The sequence below is a fragment of the Thunnus albacares genome, chromosome 9 (genome assembly GCF_914725855.1).
Source record: "Thunnus albacares chromosome 9, fThuAlb1.1, whole genome shotgun sequence".
NCBI classification, from domain to species: domain Eukaryota; kingdom Metazoa; phylum Chordata; class Actinopteri; order Scombriformes; family Scombridae; genus Thunnus; species Thunnus albacares.
Window position 1 is genome coordinate 24939959 of NC_058114.1, and position 19146 is coordinate 24959104.

General features: G+C 41.3%; 2 protein-coding genes across 2 annotated transcripts; one reads left to right on the forward strand and one right to left on the reverse strand.

Annotated features, from left to right (window-relative positions):
- The first annotated feature begins 1270 nt into the window (after window positions 1–1270).
- On the forward strand, window positions 1271–6755 carry si:dkey-183n20.15 (RING-HC_RNF170 domain-containing protein). Its single transcript, XM_044361613.1, has 6 exons — window positions 1271–2109; window positions 2892–3003; window positions 3617–3713; window positions 5022–5095; window positions 5205–5315; window positions 5911–6755. Exons 1-6 carry the CDS (start codon window positions 2081–2083, stop codon window positions 6250–6252), a joined length of 765 nt encoding a protein of 254 aa, XP_044217548.1. The 5' UTR covers window positions 1271–2080; the 3' UTR covers window positions 6253–6755.
- Window positions 6756–6842: 87 nt separating this feature from the next.
- On the reverse strand, window positions 6843–18490 carry pfas (phosphoribosylformylglycinamidine synthase). Its single transcript, XM_044362149.1, has 28 exons — window positions 18346–18490; window positions 16895–17017; window positions 16602–16737; window positions 15588–15693; window positions 15292–15490; window positions 14112–14217; window positions 13858–13998; window positions 13646–13770; window positions 13413–13541; window positions 13194–13331; window positions 12640–12768; window positions 12451–12524; window positions 12208–12364; window positions 12058–12119; window positions 11745–11906; window positions 11360–11596; window positions 11016–11246; window positions 10618–10798; window positions 10443–10526; window positions 10020–10175; window positions 9504–9623; window positions 9236–9381; window positions 8936–9143; window positions 8627–8718; window positions 8424–8538; window positions 8182–8331; window positions 7850–7990; window positions 6843–7548 (listed from the first exon to the last, which is right to left on the reverse strand). The coding sequence occupies exons 1-28, from the start codon at window positions 18473–18475 to the stop codon at window positions 7238–7240; spliced, it is 4089 nt and encodes a 1362-aa protein (XP_044218084.1). The 5' UTR covers window positions 18476–18490; the 3' UTR covers window positions 6843–7237.
- Window positions 18491–19146: the final 656 nt, after the last annotated feature.

A 19146-nucleotide genomic window follows, 5' to 3' on the forward strand; every position in this document is an offset into this window, starting at 1 on the left:
ATTAAGATCAAATATCTGCACAGCTGTGGATAGAACTGTGATAACCTCAGGGAAAGAAAGGTATGTATGGAGTCAGTAATGAAGTTATTGCAAAGAAAGTTAAATGATTGCAATCGAATTTAATGATTTATTTTTTTTAAAAAAATGTTCCAACCAAAAAATACAAATGAGTTCTGCAAAAACTATGTTGCAACTATGATAAATGCCACAAAGAAATACATTTATTGCAAACATCAAATTAATTATTTCAAGTGTATTTGTTGTGCTCATAGTACTTCACTCCTTTAGAAAGCAAATATTTTTTCACTATAACACATCACATTATTTTATTATTTATCATTTATTATTGTTACAATTTTGTCTGGCATAATCCTGTCTGCCAGCAGCAAAAGTGCAAGCAGTTGCTCAGACCAACAATAAATCTTAATTGCAGTGTGTTTCATGACTACGTGACTTACTGTCAGAGCCTGCCTCACCCTATAGTCAACAGAGATTATCTTGCATAGCCAGTTTTTTCAGGTATTGCTTGGAGTTGGAAACTTACAATGAATTGGAATGTTAATCCTTTTTAGCCCTATTTTTTAAGCTACAATAACAGATATTAATTTCTGTAATCAGCCCTGTTCTCAGACAGCCACTAAAAGCCTGGCAGCATGCCAACCATTCTCTGATAGTGAATCATTTCTCATGAACCACCTCACGTTATCCATTTATATATCTCACGTGAGTGTGTGTGTAATTGGAATTCAGAGGCCACAGTGTGCTCCACATAGTGACTCTTGTTAGTCACTCTGAGATAAGCAGTGTCACATGTGTCACTCTGCTCTTTTGAGACACAATATGGAAAATTCCAAACAAATCTTATACAAGCTGAGAGCTCAAACAAATGTAAGGTAACATGCAGATAAGCATGTTAATTTGAATTTGCAAAGCATTCTTACATTACTCCAAATAACTAAGTGATCACTGACCCCAGTTGATATGTCACACACTAAAATCGGTGTGTGTATGACCTGAGACTGGACTTCACCCATCAGGCCTGCAGTTGCACTGTATTTAACTGTCAACTGTTTTATCTCGAGATCCCTGCCTCTTTGGAGACCCTGACCCTCACTGACTGATGGCTTCTATTTTTAGATGACCTGAACTAAACGGACCCCCTCTCTTCAGCTTCCATCTCAGGTGAGGCAGAGGGCCTGTGTAAATATTTGCCAGGATATTTCTGCAATGGCTGCCACAGTGAGGATCATCACATCTCTGCCAACTGTCAGATAAGAGAGGGATTTTTAAATCACTGATATTTACATTTGCTAAAATAAAGCAAAGTTATTTGTATTTAGTACTCAGTTGATGCAGTTAGAGTCATTTGGCCAATACTTTTACTTTCTATTAACCATAAAATAATGGTAGAGAATGAGAATAATAGATGATAAATTGTCGATTTAAGAAATGGACCTTGATATCATTTTGATACTCTGATCTAGGAGAGGCCAGCTTTTTGTTGTCAGGTTGATTATCTACAGTTCAACAGCCCTCAGTGTAGTACAGTGTTAATGTCAGTGATGTCCATGCATTTCACAACCAATAGTTTATGGTAAGAGTAGAATTATGTGAAGCAGGGCTGTTGGCAGAGTAAACTTTGGGTAAATGATTGGCAGGGTTAGTTATAACCTATTTAGACACAGTGTGGGAGGGACCTTTCCTGGCTTTGATCTGGTGGACATGTCATGTGACCAAAATTGTTTGCCTCAATCCAGACTGGGGGTGGGTATGTCGGCTTTTCTGATGTAGTAATTTAAATACATTTACATACTAAGTTGATCACGTTTACTGAAATATTTTGTAAGTTTTACATGTTCTTTTGGAGTAGTACGGCTGTATACAAAACACTGCATTATTGATCTGACTGCACTACTGCTCTCTTAAAGCAGCAACACTCAGAGACCAGCTGATATTGGAGGGTGTAGTTGATCATTAACAGGCAGCACCAATTTATTTTGTACAGTGATGCTGTTTGGCAGCACTTCACTTCCTTCTAGGAGACAGTATCTACCTGTCAGCTGCCACTTCTAGCTTAGCTATGCACCCCTGCCACAGCTCTCAGTCCAGGTGAGTCTCATTTTTCAATGTATTGATGGCTTTTTGTCAGAACCGGGGTTGTACACTATACTTATACTTAAGATAATTCAGGTTTGGGCTTTAGAGGGAATTTAAGACAGGAGATTTCTTGGGGATAAAGTGAAATTAGTGTGTTTTGATCTCATGACACTCAGGGTCACTCCACCTAAGAAAGCTGTGAGAAACTAAATTTTTGCCTAAGAGTGTTGTGTAATCCACTAGATGACAATTGGACATGAGTGTATACATGTCCAATTGTTTTTGATCACAAAATATTAAGTTTAGCAACAGTTTTATACAAGAGAAAACCATAAAAATTAAAATGATTTTGATTATATGAATATGTGTGACATTATTATTTTCTCAAGTATTAATGATGTGTTTATCTGTTTCAATAACTGAAAGTATTATTTTCACACGCTGATGGAAAGCCAAATTGTGAATGAATGAAATAGAATTCCAGCCCGATTTTATTTGACTATATATTTGAACTATACATTCATAGTTTTAATGTTCCTTCTAAAAATTAAATCTTACAAATGAATGGAGGGTAAGCTTTAAAATTATTTAGGTAACCAGCAGTCCTGTATGGATGCAAACTGTCCAACAGCTGTAGTCAGAGCATCTGTTCATGTAATCCACAAACAGAAAAGAGCTGAGTACAATCAACCTTATCTCACAAATCGTTAGTTTTGTGTCAGTATCTCCTCACTGACAGATACGCAGTGTTGAAGGTGTGTTTATTATTGTCACTAATTCGTGTCACGTTGCAGACTGGACCATCTCCCTCCTGAAGGTCTAGCGGGGCAGGGTCACCCAGGGTCATCCAGATCTTTGGTTTGTCCACCGGAGCAGTCAGCCTCAACATACATGAGCTGCCACAAGGTGAGAGCTTCACTCACACATACAGATTCTACTTGTTTTGCAGATTCTACAGTCCTGAATTGTTATTATTACTTGATATGAGTGCGCTCACACTTCTGTTTGTCAGTGTGAAAACCACCTTACTCCCATTTGGATGATGATTTCTTTGGATTGCATAGGTTTGGAAAATTCTGCAACACCTTGGGATTATAAAACCCATTTAAAAAATCCTGTTATTCCTAACTAACAGCTGAGAATCTCAACAAACAGTGATGACAGGGCAAACAACCATGTTGTAAACAATATTGTTACTGGAATAATATTAATCATCACACAGGAACTCATGTGGTTTTATTAGTGCTTTTATGGGGGTCACAGTCTGGTGGAGAGATTTGCTTTCAAATAAATGATAATAATCTCACTGTTTACATCTATGATTTTAGTTTATTCAAAAGTCTATCAAGGTATTGTCTGATAGGAGGGATCATCAAGAAAGTTTCTGTAATATATACAGTAATTTGGTCATACACTTTTTTACATGTCAGCTCTTTCTCTGCTTCATATTTTTTTCTTCCTTCTTCCTCCTACTTTTTTCTGTTTCCTCCTTCCTGTTTTTCATCTCTTATCTGCACAGTTATGTCCATCCACAAGCCAACAGGACTGGCACTGTCCTGTGTGTCTGCAGACGGCCAGCTTCCCAGTCCAGACGAACTGTGGCCATTTGTTCTGTGGTACGAGATTGAACATACATACACACACACACAAACTAACCACATGCCTGGATCAGACAGACTAGATTTGTTGTTTCATTCATACACCTGTTCATTCCATCACCTGTGAGCTTGGATTCATTCAATTTTATTCATTCTCACACTTGCTCACCTGTTACAGCATGCCTTTATATCTGTTGATTTCATTCATTGGCGGATCAGCGTATCATCAGTGTGATGGAGCCGCATGTCTCAGGCCTTCAGGCCTGTCTGTTCGGCTTTCAAAGAATTAATTGTTGCCATGGTTTCCCAACTCTGCCTCTCACCCGACAGCTTACAAAAATGATTCTTCTCAAAGGTGGGCGGTTAAATAAGACGCAGTGTAGCTAGTCATTAAAACCCAATACAATCAATTAGATGTTCACTTTACTTTCAAACTCACAGAAATACATCTGCTCCTGCTGTATAGTCAATAATAATTATTGTATTTCCAAAGTTTCAAAAGGGTAAAACTTTTTTGGACAGTCGATGTTGCTGTTAAACTATATGAAACTCACACAAACTAAGCTAAGATTAAATCATTTTTACCTGAATGAAATAGAAAAAAGACAAGTTTGTAAAAGCATGCCTCGAAGCTGTTAAAGTAACCAGCAACTCAACAACTTAAGTTAGCTTCACCAGATTTATAATTGACAATATACAGCAAGAAAGACCTGAGAAGCCTGGGTGGCTCATGGCTTTTAAATAGATCTAAAATATATTGTGGAATGATGGTATTCAGTGCTTATAGACAAGCAAGAAAACCTTAATGTCAGTTCTAGTGGGGAGTGGAAGCCAGTTCAGCAATCTGAGTCTGTCAAAATTTTGATTCTGAATGAACTGAAACCAGAGAGAGGGTCTTTTGAGAAGAAAACTCTTTTTTTTTTGTTGCAGTATTTGGACAGCCATGTCTCTAACATACAGGTTACATGTTAATGGCACAGATGCACATCTGTTTAACCTTGGTATTATCTGTCACAGATTACAAAACTATGTCTACTCCAGTATACACTTTCCTTCACCTTTAGGTTAACTTAAGTCACCTAACACAGTTCCCACTGCACCTGCTCCACTTACCTGTGTCTTACCCTTGCCTTTCCAACTCAGAGCCTCTTCAACCCTTGACCAGCCAATAACCTCTGTCTCTGTCATTAACAATGATGTAATACTGTATCTTTATTGCATGCTGAGTGTTATTGCAATTTTTCTATAATGTAAATATTTTATGGCAACATAAGTATTATATAATGCTTGTAGAAAAGGTGTTAATTCATGTGTTTGGTTCTGCAGCTCCCTGTTTGATCACCTACTGGAGACACGGGTCATGGTTGGACGCTATCAGCTGCCCTCTCTGTAGACAGAAGGTAGAGAATGAATGATGATTTTTTTTTTTTTTTAATAAACTGAATGTAAACAGAGCGAGACAGACACAAACCTGTGTGTACATGGAATAAAATGCTTGGGTCTTTTCAGGTCAGTGTTCTGTGCCATCTGTTTAATGAGAGTCGAACAGACCGACAGTCAAAGGAGGTTCTTGGGGAAATCACAGACTACAACAAACGTTATTCTGGAGCCCCTCGACGGGTCAGTGCTCTTACTTTCAGACAAAACACCAGTGCACCAAAACAGCAAACACATCCTTCAAACAAACATTTCTCAGTCTTAAATGAAAGTATTTTCTAACGAGAAACTTTTCTTCAGGGCTTTCAACAGTTAATTTTCCTTGTTCGCCACCTTTTACCTGTGTCTTGTTGTGTAAAGGTATCGGGGGATACAATTTCTTTTACAGCCCTGAATATAACACCAGATTAGATCATGGGAAAGATGAGAATTCCTCCACTATTCCTTCTCATAATAGCTTTAGTAACAAGAATACCTCTTATATAACCTCAAGGATTTATTGTTCCATACAACTGCCAACAGAGGTGTCTGGTTAACACACCCAGCTGGCACACATAGTTGCTCTACCTTAGATGCCTCAGATGAGCATTTCTTAGCCTTTGAAATACAAAAATGTGTCCTTGAATTACCTCAAATCCTTTAAATAGTTTTATAGTTGAGTTTTAGAGACTGACACAAATATAAAACACTATTTCCATATCTTTAAGTTGTGTATAAAAGAGTTTGGCATGTTTTCACTCTCTGACCTGTCCTCTCCTCTATATACTGACCCCTCCAGATAACAGACTACCTGTGTGATGCGCCCCTTCTCCTGCAGTTACTGGCACGTGGCCTGGGCACGATGGGAGGGCTTGTGTGGCTGTTTTTCTTCAGGGTGGCGCTGTGCTGCGTGGGGACTGTGGTGTCCATCTCTTCCCCTTCTCTGGACCCCGTCTCCTCATCATCAAGTCCCATAGAAACAGATCCCTCCCTCTGCGGACTGCTGGGGGTCTTGGATGACTTGGTGGTGGTCATTCTGCTCCTTATCTGTGTTATCAATATCAACCAGCAAATGGCGCCAGAGAGAGGACACTCTGCAAATGCTGCAACCTCACAAGGAGTAATGGGGGATTCACTGTAGATAGCTACTGCTGGAAAGTGTCAGTACGAGCTGTTTGACATCGACTTTTATTGGATTTCTTCCTTCTGGCTTTAGCTAGTTGGATTAGTGGATGCAAGAATATTGACAACAGCACAGCATGTAACAGTGGATATGTTAGTGTCTGAGCCTCTCAGACTGTGGACTCCAGGCCTGTGTGTCGAGTGTTTACAGAGCCCATGTAAGAGGGATATCTAAAATACGATGTTGTGCAGTCTACTGGTACAACTGTGGTTATAGATGCTCATTCCTTTGGTTGAGTTCTGAAGCGTTAAGCTGGTAGCTTTTTAATCCATATTAAATAGGCAATATCTTCAGTGCACATTGATATGGAGGAAACTATACCAATTTAAAAATCTTGTCATCCCTTCCATCACAATTTTTATGAAATTTCTTTAGTGTCACTTCTACTCTGGGCAGCAACTCTGCAACTGAGTCATGTCAGTACTGTAATATTACCATCTATGTAAATACTTGATATTGTATGAATTAATGTTTTTATGTGTAAAATAAATATTTATTAGCTTTAATATGTGGCTTTTCTTCATCCTGAAACACACTACACATGCCTCTTAAATCTTGTATTATTTCATTTATTAGCAAGTTCAGTTTCCAAAGTTTCAGCAGGACTCAAACAAATCATTCAACAAGTGATACATAGAGAACAAATCAGGATTTGCTATTTTTAAGGCAATACTGATGTCAGCACATCTGATTGGTGCACAATAGTTCTGTAAAATAAACCGTGATTGCCAGATTGAAACCAATGGAATGTATATAAAGTTAATTCACAAAGTCTCAAAGATATAAAGTATCGCAGGCATCAGTAACAATGCAAACTGACCAAGTACAAGTACCACAGTAAGTAAAAAGGTGTATTAGAGGATTATGTAACGTTCTGACTAACACACAACAACAAATACAGCGATACTTGTTTGACAGCACCAGAAACATGTAAACAGTATTATCAGTTTGTGTTGCTGCACCAGGCAGCTGCATTCTTGAACATGTGGAGCCAGGGTGAGGGAGTGAGAGAAGGTCTGAAGTCCCTCGGGGCCCAGGGCCACTGCCAGCCCAGGGTGCAGCGCTCCGGGTGGGGCATCATGGCCAGGTGTCTGCCATCCTTGGAGCAGAGCCCCGCTATGCCCTGCGGGGAACCATTAGGGTTGAGAGGGTACTCTTCAGTGGGATGACCCTGATCGTCAAGGTAACGGAGGGGGGCGAGCCCACCAGAAATCATCTGGTCCTGGGCCTGCGAGCTACGGAACTGCATCAGACCTGAAGGAAAGCAGTTAAGGGAAAAATCAATATGAAACACAGCTGTCGATTACAGAACATACTGATCTGTGACATAAGAATCAGCAGGATGAGTCGTGGTTGTGCAAGTTTCACATAGAGTTACTTTTTTGTGCTCAATTATTATTCAAAGCATTAATTTACAGCCACTCAGGTTATTGTTCAAATCTGATGGTTATCAGCAGTACTGGCGCCAAACAACTACAGACACCAGTTAGTCTAACATTTGTTACACTATAACATGATCGACTCTACAACAGTTTTGCCTTGATTTTGACTGTACCTTCGCCATGTGCAACCCAGACTCCAAGAGCTGAGCCCTCCATGCCTTGGAGCCAGACGGATGGGGACGCTTGGATCCCAACGCTGACAAATCGTGACTCAAACCTGCCAGACTTATTGTGGGTCAGCACCACTTCAGATGCTGGGAGAAAAATAGGGAAAAAATAACAGCAAAATTATGACGGATTTTAAAATCACTAATCACTGCAAAAGGTCCTGTCTGTGATCATTTACATATTTATTTTCCCTTTTATTCTTATTATTAATAGTAGTAGTAGTAGTAGAAGTATTATAAGCACTTTTCTCTTTCGTCTTCTCTGCTTCTCCTCTTACCTCCTCCGTCCTGGCCCTCTCCCACCCAGCCCAGCAGGGCGAGCAGCTGGCAGCCATTGCACACACCCAGACTCAGTGTGTTGTCCCGCTGCCGGAAGCGATCAAATTCAGCCTTGGCCTTGGGGTTATAAGCAACAGTAGCAGCCCAACCTTTTATGAAAGACAAATGGTGTTACACAAGAAGAATATGTATCTCCAAGTGGACTTTGAGTTTGTATGTGTGTATGTGTGTGTTTATATGCCTTTAGCTGATCCCAGCACGTCTGCGTAGCTGAATCCTCCGACAAACACAACTGCTTTGAAAGGCTCCAGGGTTAAAGAACCAGAGCACAGGTCCTGCATGGTGACATCCCACACCTACAAACAGATATAGACTGGAATCATGCACATCAACAACATAGCTTAGGTCAACATATATCCAGTTAATAAAGCTCTGATTATATACCTCAAAGCCCGCCATAAACAGAGACACAGACATCTCTCGGTCTCCGTTACTGCCCTCCTCTCTGACCACAGCTACACGAGGCTGCCCTGCAGCTGGAAGAAAAACACAAATAACAGATTTGCAACTAACTGAAAATAATTCAAGGGCAATTTTGATAACTGATAAACATTTAATACATTCATCAAATTAACGTTTCAAGTACTTGTATACTGAATTGTAAACTTAACATTTAAAGTAATTAATCAAAACATGACTGACTAACTTGCAGCTCTAGAATCCACTTAAGTCTTAGAGTACGTTTAGTCTTACTGAGCTGCCTGATGCTGGGCATGTCAGAGGGGTCAAAGGTCAGTTTGAAGTAGGGCTGTGTCCTCCTGGCTAACCCTTCCTCCTCCTGTTTAACACAGAGCTCATTGGCCTGCAGGCGCTCCAGCTGGAAACTGGTGTCCTCCCATAATGCTCTGAGTTTAGGCAGCGGTTCTCTTAGTACTTCCTGTCCGTCCACTTGAACACTGACCTTAAAGAAAAGTGAGCGAAATGGAAAACAATGATATCACAGATGAAATTAAAACTCTTAAGATACAGTTCACATTGAAATTGATGTCTCACTGTAGCCTCTGGTCCGAAGCCGCACGTTCTGCCGATACGATGGCACAGCACGCCTGCATCGCTGTATTTCTGACACACTGTTTCTACATCAGACTCGGATACCTCCAGAACCAAACCCAGCTCCTCGCTGAACAACAGCTCCATGACTGCGTAGACAACAGAGGCAGCAAAAACACTGCGTAAGTTTGTACTCCTAAGCTACACAGTTTATGGCTTTTACGTGTCAATTACAAGTAAATCAAACCAAGTGATGTGTCAGCTCACTAACCTCCAGCTCCTTGAGATGACAACTTCACATCAATCCCACGGTTTCCAGCAAACGCCATCTCTAGCAGGCAGGAAATGAGACCTCCATCGCTGATGTCATGTCCTGCACTCAGCAGATGATCTGAGAAAACAGAAAAAAATATCCTAATGCCACTCTCCTCTCTTTCCACACACATCAAGCACAATTTCTTTATAATCTACTTTAAATTCTGATATCCAATTTGAACTGATTCACCAACTTTAAGTATAACAATTCTTTAAAAAAAAAAAAAAAGGTACTATTTGAAGTTATTTTTGTTACTCAGCAAACGCAAAAAATATATTCACAACAAAACCACTAGGTGGCTGTGTCATCACAGTAAGAAGCTGTGTTTACAATGAGAGGATTACAAACGAATGGATGATCGATATAAAGTTAAAAAGAAAAGTTTGCATGCAGACTGAATCACAGTAAACAATCCTAAACTTTTTTTTCCTTCTGTGGCAGGAAGTACTTTGCCTTCAAGTGTAATCTGACCGTGTATGAGTGTCTGTGTGGCGTTGAAGCAGGCAGTCAATAGTTGAGGCTGGTCCAGGTCAGGAGAGCAGTCTCCCAGCTGACTGTAGCACTGAGCCAGGGCTGAGCCTCCGAGACGATGATGGCCTGGACTCAGAGGAACCCACAACAACACGCCTGCAGACAGAGGACAAAGGGTCAGAAGCAGTCCGTCTGTTGCTGTATGTGTGTGTGTTAGAGAAAGAAAGTGTGTGTAGTCTGTGTGAGAGGTGGATTTAAAAAAACGCAGTGGACCATGACGATATTTCAAATTCTCTGGTGGTGTATTTCTGCCATTATTAATTATTCAAAACTATGAATCACAGACAATCAGACACATGTTCTTTATTGATTATATGTGTGTGTGTGTGTGTGTGTGTGTGTGTGTGTGTGTGTGTGTAATACCTTTGCCATCTGGATCTTCGAGGTCAGGCGTCACGGTGGCAGTGATGTCAGGACAAACAACATATGCAGAGATAACCAGAGCCCCTAAAACAGAAGCAGAGTTAAAGCTTAAGTGCACACACGCACACACACACACACACGCACACACACACACACACACACACAGTGAGAGTACCTGGAGCTTTGACCGTCTCTTTCCCCACTCTAGCGGCCATACTTAGAGAGTCCTTGCCCCCATCGATGGCCACTCCCAGCTGACCCATGACCTTACACATGGCTTTGCAGGCCTCCCACAGACATGCTCCCTCACCCGGCAGCTTGGCAGCCCACATCCAGTTACCACTACACTTCACATCCTGAAACACACAGCCAGGACTGTTAGCAATAGCCTGGATATTTATTTTAAAGGGTAAAACAAATCATCTGAAATGTTTACTATTTCTAAGATTATTTGGACAAACAAGTGCAGTATCAATAGAAAAGGACCATCATCATCCATTTTGATTTTGTGCCATCAATTATTTTGTGGGAGTTACTCCCCCCCCCCTTCATCCTCCTTCATCATCCGCTCACCTTCAGAGCTGTGACTCTGGCAAATACCAGATTGGTCAGAGCTTCTCCCACAGCCATGCGAGCCCCCGCTGCAGGACAGACCAGGCCTTTAATTGGCTGCTCTCCGATGGCCGTCGCTGCTCCCTCTAGGCTGAACGGTGACAGAGCAACAACAGCCACGTCCGCCAATGGGGTGTGAAGAGGGCCGACGCACTGTTGCTGGGCTACCAACCCAGTCACAGACCGGTCCACCTGATGGGAGTGAGGGAGCGAAGGCATGGAGAGTCACAAAGTGTCTGCACAATCGCTTCTAAATACAGAGATGGTGTACAACAAAGATGTACATGCAAAGATAAAACACGGACCTTGTTGGTCAGGTAGCGTTTAGACGCCACAGCAGGCAAACGTAAAACTCTGTCCAGGGCCTCTTTGACTGTCAGCGCAGCAGGAAGAGCCAGTGGCTGATGGGTCGGGGTCAGCCGCTCCATCTTAAACTCCTTCTGCGGCATCTTCCCCAGAACCCACTCTAGCTGCAGGTCTACAGGACAGCGTCCCCTGCTGGCCTGATCACCGCTGTCTCCCTCATCATCCACCAGCACAATCTGTGGGAGAGATGAGATTAAAGTAAACTCAATGACACTAATCTGGAATCTATTTGTTGTACAGCCTTATGACCCATGACTTCATTACAGCAGATTGATTAGGACAGTGGATGTGCATTTATTGACTTGATCCCAGCTGAAAACGCACCTTGCCGTCTCCTGTGATGTTTCCCACAAAGTCAACGGGACACTTCTCCCTTTGACACACTCTCTCCAGGAAAGACCTGTCTGATGGGCGGAGCAGCAGGGCGTTACTCTCCTGGTACTCTGCCCCCCACAGCTCCAGCACGCTCAACGTGGGGTCACCTTTCTACAAGACGCAGGAAAGAGTGAAATAAAATGAGAAATAGCAGAATCAAAGGGGTGTTATTCTTATACACATGAAACCGGATGAAATGGTTTTCAGGCAGAAAACGTTACTTGTGTCTTTGTAAGTGTAGCTGTACTCATGTGCTGATCACCTTGAATCTGCTGCAGTAGATTACGGCACCTGCTGGCTCACTGAGCTCCTTAAGGACATTACCTGCAGAAGAAAACATGATTCAATGCTTTTGTCTCATCATCTAAGCTTTACATGTAGTAACTCCTGAAATAAAGCTTATGTTTCGTACCGTTTCCTCCAGCTCCCTGATCATGTATACTGCAGATTGGGTTCCCGCCACTTCTTTCCAGGCACGCCCTCAGAGCACGATTCATCTTCTGCTCCATCTCAGCATCTCCTCTCTGCACTGCACCCAGATCCCTGTCGCTGGAGTTGTCCCCCTGGACCTGCAAGCCAAAATGTTTTCAAACACTCTGACATTTCTGCACATATTGGGGTCACTGCTATTCTCAGTGTGATTTAACGGCCGTACTTGTACAGAGGAGGCTGCTCCTCCTCCTACGCCAATTCTGTACACCGGCCCTCCGATCTTCACCACTTCCATTCCTGATTGACAAGTGCAGCAGAGGAGCAGAGGGACGTTGTGAGTCATCGATCGATATGTGTAAATATATCTTCCGTGTTGATTAAACTCATTTCAAACAGTAAGTTAAAACATTACCGGTCTCTGGCTGGTCTTTCTTTATATGTGTATCTTCAATAGACCCGAGACCGCCGCTGAACATGATCGGCTTAATCCACTCTCGCCGCTCACCGTTAGCCAGCCGCATGCCGAAGGAACGAGCAAAACCTAGAGGAGGGAATTAGTACAAATGTTAGGGCAGTGCTGAAACAATTATCAATCAATGAACCTATTGACTGATAGGAAATCTATTATAACAAATGATTGTTACTGATTGTTGTTTTAGTTATTAACAAGTAGAAAACCAAACATTTCCTGTTTAGTTTCACAAATGCTTTCTGTTTTATGTTCTCTGACTTTGTCTTTTTGCAACTAATCAGACTATGGAAACATCTTAACATCACACATCAGCTCTGGTTATTTCAGAAAAAAATGTAACATTATTCTTATCATAAATTATCGTAAATTATGATCTATCCATAATTCAAATAATAAATCAATTGATTAATCAATAATGTAGACAATCTTTTAGTTGCATCCCTTTCTTACAGTTTCTAGGTACACTTCACTAGATCTACTGTAGGCTTCCCTACCTGACAGAACAGGTTCTCCAAACTTGTTGCCGTAGTCTGAGGCACCATCACTGGCCTCGATGGCCACCTGCAGTGGAGGAGCGAAGCTGGAAGGATACTCCCAGCCTTCTCCTTCAGACTCCCAGGGGAGATCGTAACCTGGAGAAAAGACATGTTGATGCCAAAAACTATTTCCATGAAGGGCGTTTGAAATTGAAGAAAACATACCGTTTTACAGACCTGGTACGTGCAGGTTGCCAAAGCAGTATCCTGCAGTGCCAGCAATGACGTGGCCTCCCTGTCCAGCACTCTGCACATCCCTGATGCGACCTCCTGTCCCTGTGGTGGCGCCACTGAACGGAGCTACGCCTGGAGGTCAGGTTGGATGTGATGGGAGATTATTTTTTGGAAAACAAAACATGAAGAAAAAGGACAGTTATGTTGCACATGAGAATTGTTTTATGTGTTCTGACCAGTTGGAAAGTTGTGTGTCTCTGCGGTGAAGATGACGTGTCGTTGTGAGTGCCGCGTCTCATATGGACTGGCCTGGGATGCATCTCTTGGGTAAACACACTCCAGCTCCATTCCTTTGATACCACTGGACACACAAACACACATCACACCGAGTCAGTGTGAAACATTCAGACACACACAGCTTGTGTGGTTGCCGTTTCCACTCCACTACCTGCTGTTGTCGCAGAACTTGATGACGTTGTTCTGGTTGCTTTGCCGCTGGGTGTCCATTATGAGGCTGAAAAGTGTCTCCTCCTGCTCCTGCCCGTCGATCACCATTCGCCCCCGGAAGAACCAGTGACGACTGTGCTCACTGGGACACCGGAGTAAAAAGGAAAGCATTGGAGAATTAAAAGAAAAAAACAACCAGGCATGACAACTACATAAAAACTGTTCTGCTAATCTGCTCACGGCAGACAAACCCACCTGTTGGACTGGGCCAGGTCAAAACACTCCACACTGGTGGGGTTCCTTTTAATCCTCTGAAACATTGATGTGTAGTAGTCCAGATCCCAGGAGTCAAAGGCCAGACCTGCGTCGATCACAACATACACATGAGCGCTTGAATACCATAAAAACAACCACAACGCAGGAAGGAAACATACTGCATCACACACGTACATTTTTTGTATAATCTGTTCTTTTAAAAAGCACCGTAGACAACGCACACAAAGATCATGCATGCTTCAAGAGAACAGAAATTCAAAAACTACTTTACACCTTATTGGTTTATCTACGGATACATAATAAAGGATTAAAGTGCTGCTTTAATATGATGTCATGTCACCTATAATAATTTGTCTCCCTTCTATTAACCACCATGTTTCACTCAACCGAGGAAGCAAAAATAGTGAAAAATAAATCAATCTCTAGGGGAGGAAACTGAGCAGCTATGGCATCAGGAAACTTCAGATAGGCCCGTTTTAATTATATGCCCAATTCAGCAGTTGAGTATGGGAGCGCCTGCAAAGTATGTGCTGAAATTATTTTCATCTACTTGAGCAGCTTGTGAATATTAATAAGGCTAGGCAGAAGTGAACAAGCAGACCATGAACATAAACACGCACAGCACACCACATTCTGTCGCAGTGAACAGTTTAAAACCTGTTTGTATAAAGAGAGGGACAGTCCATGAATAACCACAGCTGCTGAATAGCCATCACACATGCATACAAATGAAATGGACTGTAGTTTTGGTGCATTAGGGTGGTAGAAAGTGAAAAGTTTAACTAAGTAATTCTTAATTAAGCAGCAAATTCTGCTTTTTTTCTAGTTGTCTGTGTTTTAAGAAAAAAAAAGGCACAAGCAGACACATGCACGTGCAAGATAATCAGCAGCATCATTGCCGTCCTGTGACTTTAACCAGCTAAGTAATAATGTCATGTGTCATGTGACATTATTACCTCCACCAGCAGACATAATGTACTCACAGATAGCAGCAAGACTGAAAAGAGGTATAAAGAAAAGAGAGAAAGGTTACAGTACATGAAAGACTGAGTCTCTTATTGTACAAGTGACAAAAGTCAGAGTAAAGATTGAGAGAGGCAGGGGCCGAAATGTGCAAAGAGAATCTCTATTAATCTAAAAAGGGTAAAGGGAGTCTTACCCAGATCATCATTTGCAGTCTCCAAGGCCTTGCGACCCTTCCCCAAGATGTCCACCTCAAACACCGGCTGCGGTTTGGTCTCCACAGTGAAGGAGGTGATGGGATGTTGGTAGATGCACTCAGTCATACTGTCATACAGACACTCAATCAGCTTCTTTGAATCTCCGTTGAGCTTGTTCCCGCTCCCTTCGTTCTTGGGCTGGAGGACAGAGGGACAGATCATATCAGAAGCGGGACATAAAGTGAAAAACAATCATGAGTCAGTGCGCTACAAAATTATTTCTCTATGTGCAAACCTTGATTAGAAACCTGCGAGACAGCTCGACTCGGGTGACATTAGTGAGGCCGGCGCTCTGGCAGATGGACACAGCATTAGTGGACCAAGCAGTGGAGAAGTTCAACCTGAAGGGTAGAACAGTGACAACATAAATTAAACCTATTACTTGAAATTATTAATTATATAAAATGATACCATAGTTATTTTTTTACTGATGGAATTCATAAGAATGCAGATTATTTCTGCCCACAGTCATCGTCATAAAATGTCGCCATATTATCTTCTAGAGTGAACAGTGAACATCATTGTGGGAGCTGCAATACGCAGCCATAGATAATTGTAAATGCCCTGCACAGCATGCAGACATGCCAATACTGACAGTATGGGAAGTATTGATATATCTGGATAGATGGACCATTACTTGAATGCCAGTTTGACTATTCTTCAGACTGGATTTTGTATATCTGTAAATCCTCATTTTTGGCTCTATTTGCAGCTAATTAATATCTGATATGCAGACGACAAACCCTCTTTGGTCACTTAATGAACTTTCTCCAAGCACCAACATCATGTCAAACTTTACATTTTTATTCCTACTAATGATAAGGCTCTATGTGTGCAAAAGTCATTAAAATAATGCTGAAACTTGCTTCTTTTGGTCAGTAATGGACACTGTAGCTTCTAGGGGCTGCTAGTGAAGATTCAGACTCTTTTGTTGTTAATCTTGCAGCTATAAGGATCTGTGCATCTCCTCTATAAATATAACTACTGCACCTTTACCACCGTTACAATATTGCTGGTTCATTTCCCACATTTCAGAAATCAAGCACATTTTGTTCCAGTGTTTAGTTAATGACAAACAACCCATTTCAAATTTTCAACACATGCTGAATCTGATTATAACTCTCGCTCAGTTTGATCAATTTTAAAATATCTTCAGTATAATAAAGAGCATTAAGCCCTTTATGGGACAGAAGCAGATCCGCAGGATGTGTTGCAGGTCATTTATCAGACTGCAAGGGTGCAGTCGTACCTGGGTCCGATCTCCACCAGTTTCTCCCCGCTACCCTCTGTGAGGTTTGGCTTCTCGGACAGCTGCTCTGCCTGCAGTGGTGGACGAAACAACCAGAGGAGAACCTCCTTCTGTTCAGTACTCAGACTTTCACAGCCTGCAGCAGAGAGCAGGAAGAAAGGACAGAGGGAACGGAATGAATTGGAATAAAGAAAACTCTGAAGGCTTCATAACGTATATGTCAGGCATTTGAACATTTACTTTGCTGTCCACAGCATTGGCATCTTCCTTCATTGAAGCTGTTACACGCTCACCTGTCAGCTCCACATTGTAGCACAGCTCAGTTGTGATTGACAGCTCAGGGTAGAGCTTGGCTGCCCGCTGTAAGCCCCGCCCCTTCACGCCTTCATTACTGTAGAACCTCACCACAGCCATGACTGATGGAGAGACAGAAAAATTGATTCAGGTCAAAAACTGAGGGACCTCCATTAATAAAATCAATCACAGAATGTCACAGATGATGAATGGTGGGCATCAGTTATCAATGAAATTGATTTACTCTGTATTACTAATTGCATATTCTGATGTAACAGATCACTAAATCAGAGGCCAAAGGTCAATACTTATGATCAATGATAAGTAAGGACTCACATACACTCACATCTCACTGAGGCTGAACTTTGCCTCCAGGTCAGTCCAGGTCAATAATAGATAGCAGGCCTCTCATGACACAAGACCTTTCTAAAGGTCTAAGGTGTTCAGACTATAACATTAAATCAAGGAAATGTTTTGAAGCATGTGCATATGGTGCGGTTGTCTCATGGTAAATCAACCTGATTTCTGTTGATAGATTTTTTATTCAAAATACATAAAATTTCTCATATCAAAACAGAAACCCACATATTATCACTGCTTCTGTCATGTAACATCATTCTCAAAGCAAACTGTTCATATGTTGATCAAACACCTTCACAGCAGACTGTCAGTAAACAACTTGTGCTGCAGAGGATTCATATTCTAAACAGTGCTGATGTTACAGCTCATTTAAAGATAAATGTAAGTCTGAGATGAACTCATTCAAACACTAAACACACACACACACATATCAGATCATGGTCACTTTTGGGGACATTACATAGACTTACATTAATTTCCTTGAGACTTACCTTAACCATAACAACTGACCCAAAAATGACCTTTTTCCAATTGGGGACTTGGCTTTTGTCCCCAATTGGACAAGCTGTCCCAATTAACTGGTCCTAAGTCTGAAATTTGTCCCCAAAAGTAGCCTTTGACACACACACACACACACAGCCTCCCGACAACTGGGACACTGATTGTGTGCATGTTGCAGGTCACACACTGCACGGTCAGGAGCTTTCTGTTAGTCCTTAACCACATGAAGCAGACTCCATCACACACACACGCACAGGCGCGTGCACACACCTTTTAACTAGCATTGTTTATAACGTGACTATGTCAAGCTGCTTGTCTAGAGTATAAAAACAACATGGAGGATACAAGTTGTTAATATGTTGTTTAAAAAGTGACACCAGGTAACATAAGACGATAGCGAAACAATGCTCGGGGTTTTTATCTTTGTTTGCTCACAGTTGGGACAGTTTTCATGTTTTGTGTCATCTAATTGTTGCGTGGACGCTAAAGCGGCTAAAAGGTGTAAGAGTTAGCAGGTAGCTAGCTAGTAAAGTTTGCTTCAGCAGTTCAGACTCTTTGTATATGATGAAAAAGTTGAGATGCCGCTCACCTCTGACGTCCTGATAAACTTCTTCTCCTCTTGAATGGACTGAAGGTAGTTTAAGGTCTGCAGACTGACAGGCAGGATGGACGCATAGACCTCCGATACCCACGTGTGAGCCGCTCGATTGTTTGCGCATGCGCGGCTGGCTGCTATCTTCCCTTTGAATTTTGTGAGAATTGTAGTTTGCAGGAAATCATGACTTTTAAAAATAGGTTTACCAAAACCTTAAGATCATAAAGTGAAACTGTCTGACTGCAAATGAGAAATGCATATCTTTCTCATCGATATTTATTGTAACGTGATTTTTAGTACTTCTAAGAGGAAAAAGATGTAATATCCTCATACGATAAAACTCAGACTAGCAAGTAAAAAGCTAAGTAGGTATTTAGTTGTTTTATTGAATTAAAGGATTGGGTATTGGTCCACCAGATTTTTTTTCAGACAGCAAGGAAAGGGTTTTGGAATAAAAAGCATTTAGACCTTCATTATGAAAAATAAAATGGTGACAACTCAAATACAGATGTATATAATTTACTTATTTGCAGGGACATTTCCTTGAGAAAACTGTGTAATCTTTAAAAAAAAAACGTGAAGAAAATATAATCTAACAGATTATATGGTTATAAAAAATATATAACTATTATATAAAATATATATTATTGTTATATCTCATCTATTCTGTTTTTATTTATTCTTTTCATTTTAATATATTGTTATATTTGAGTTAATTTAGATATTGTATATATTTTAGCCTTAAAGTGTATTTGTTTCTTTTACCTACCTACTTTCTTTTTTTTGGTTCCTTAA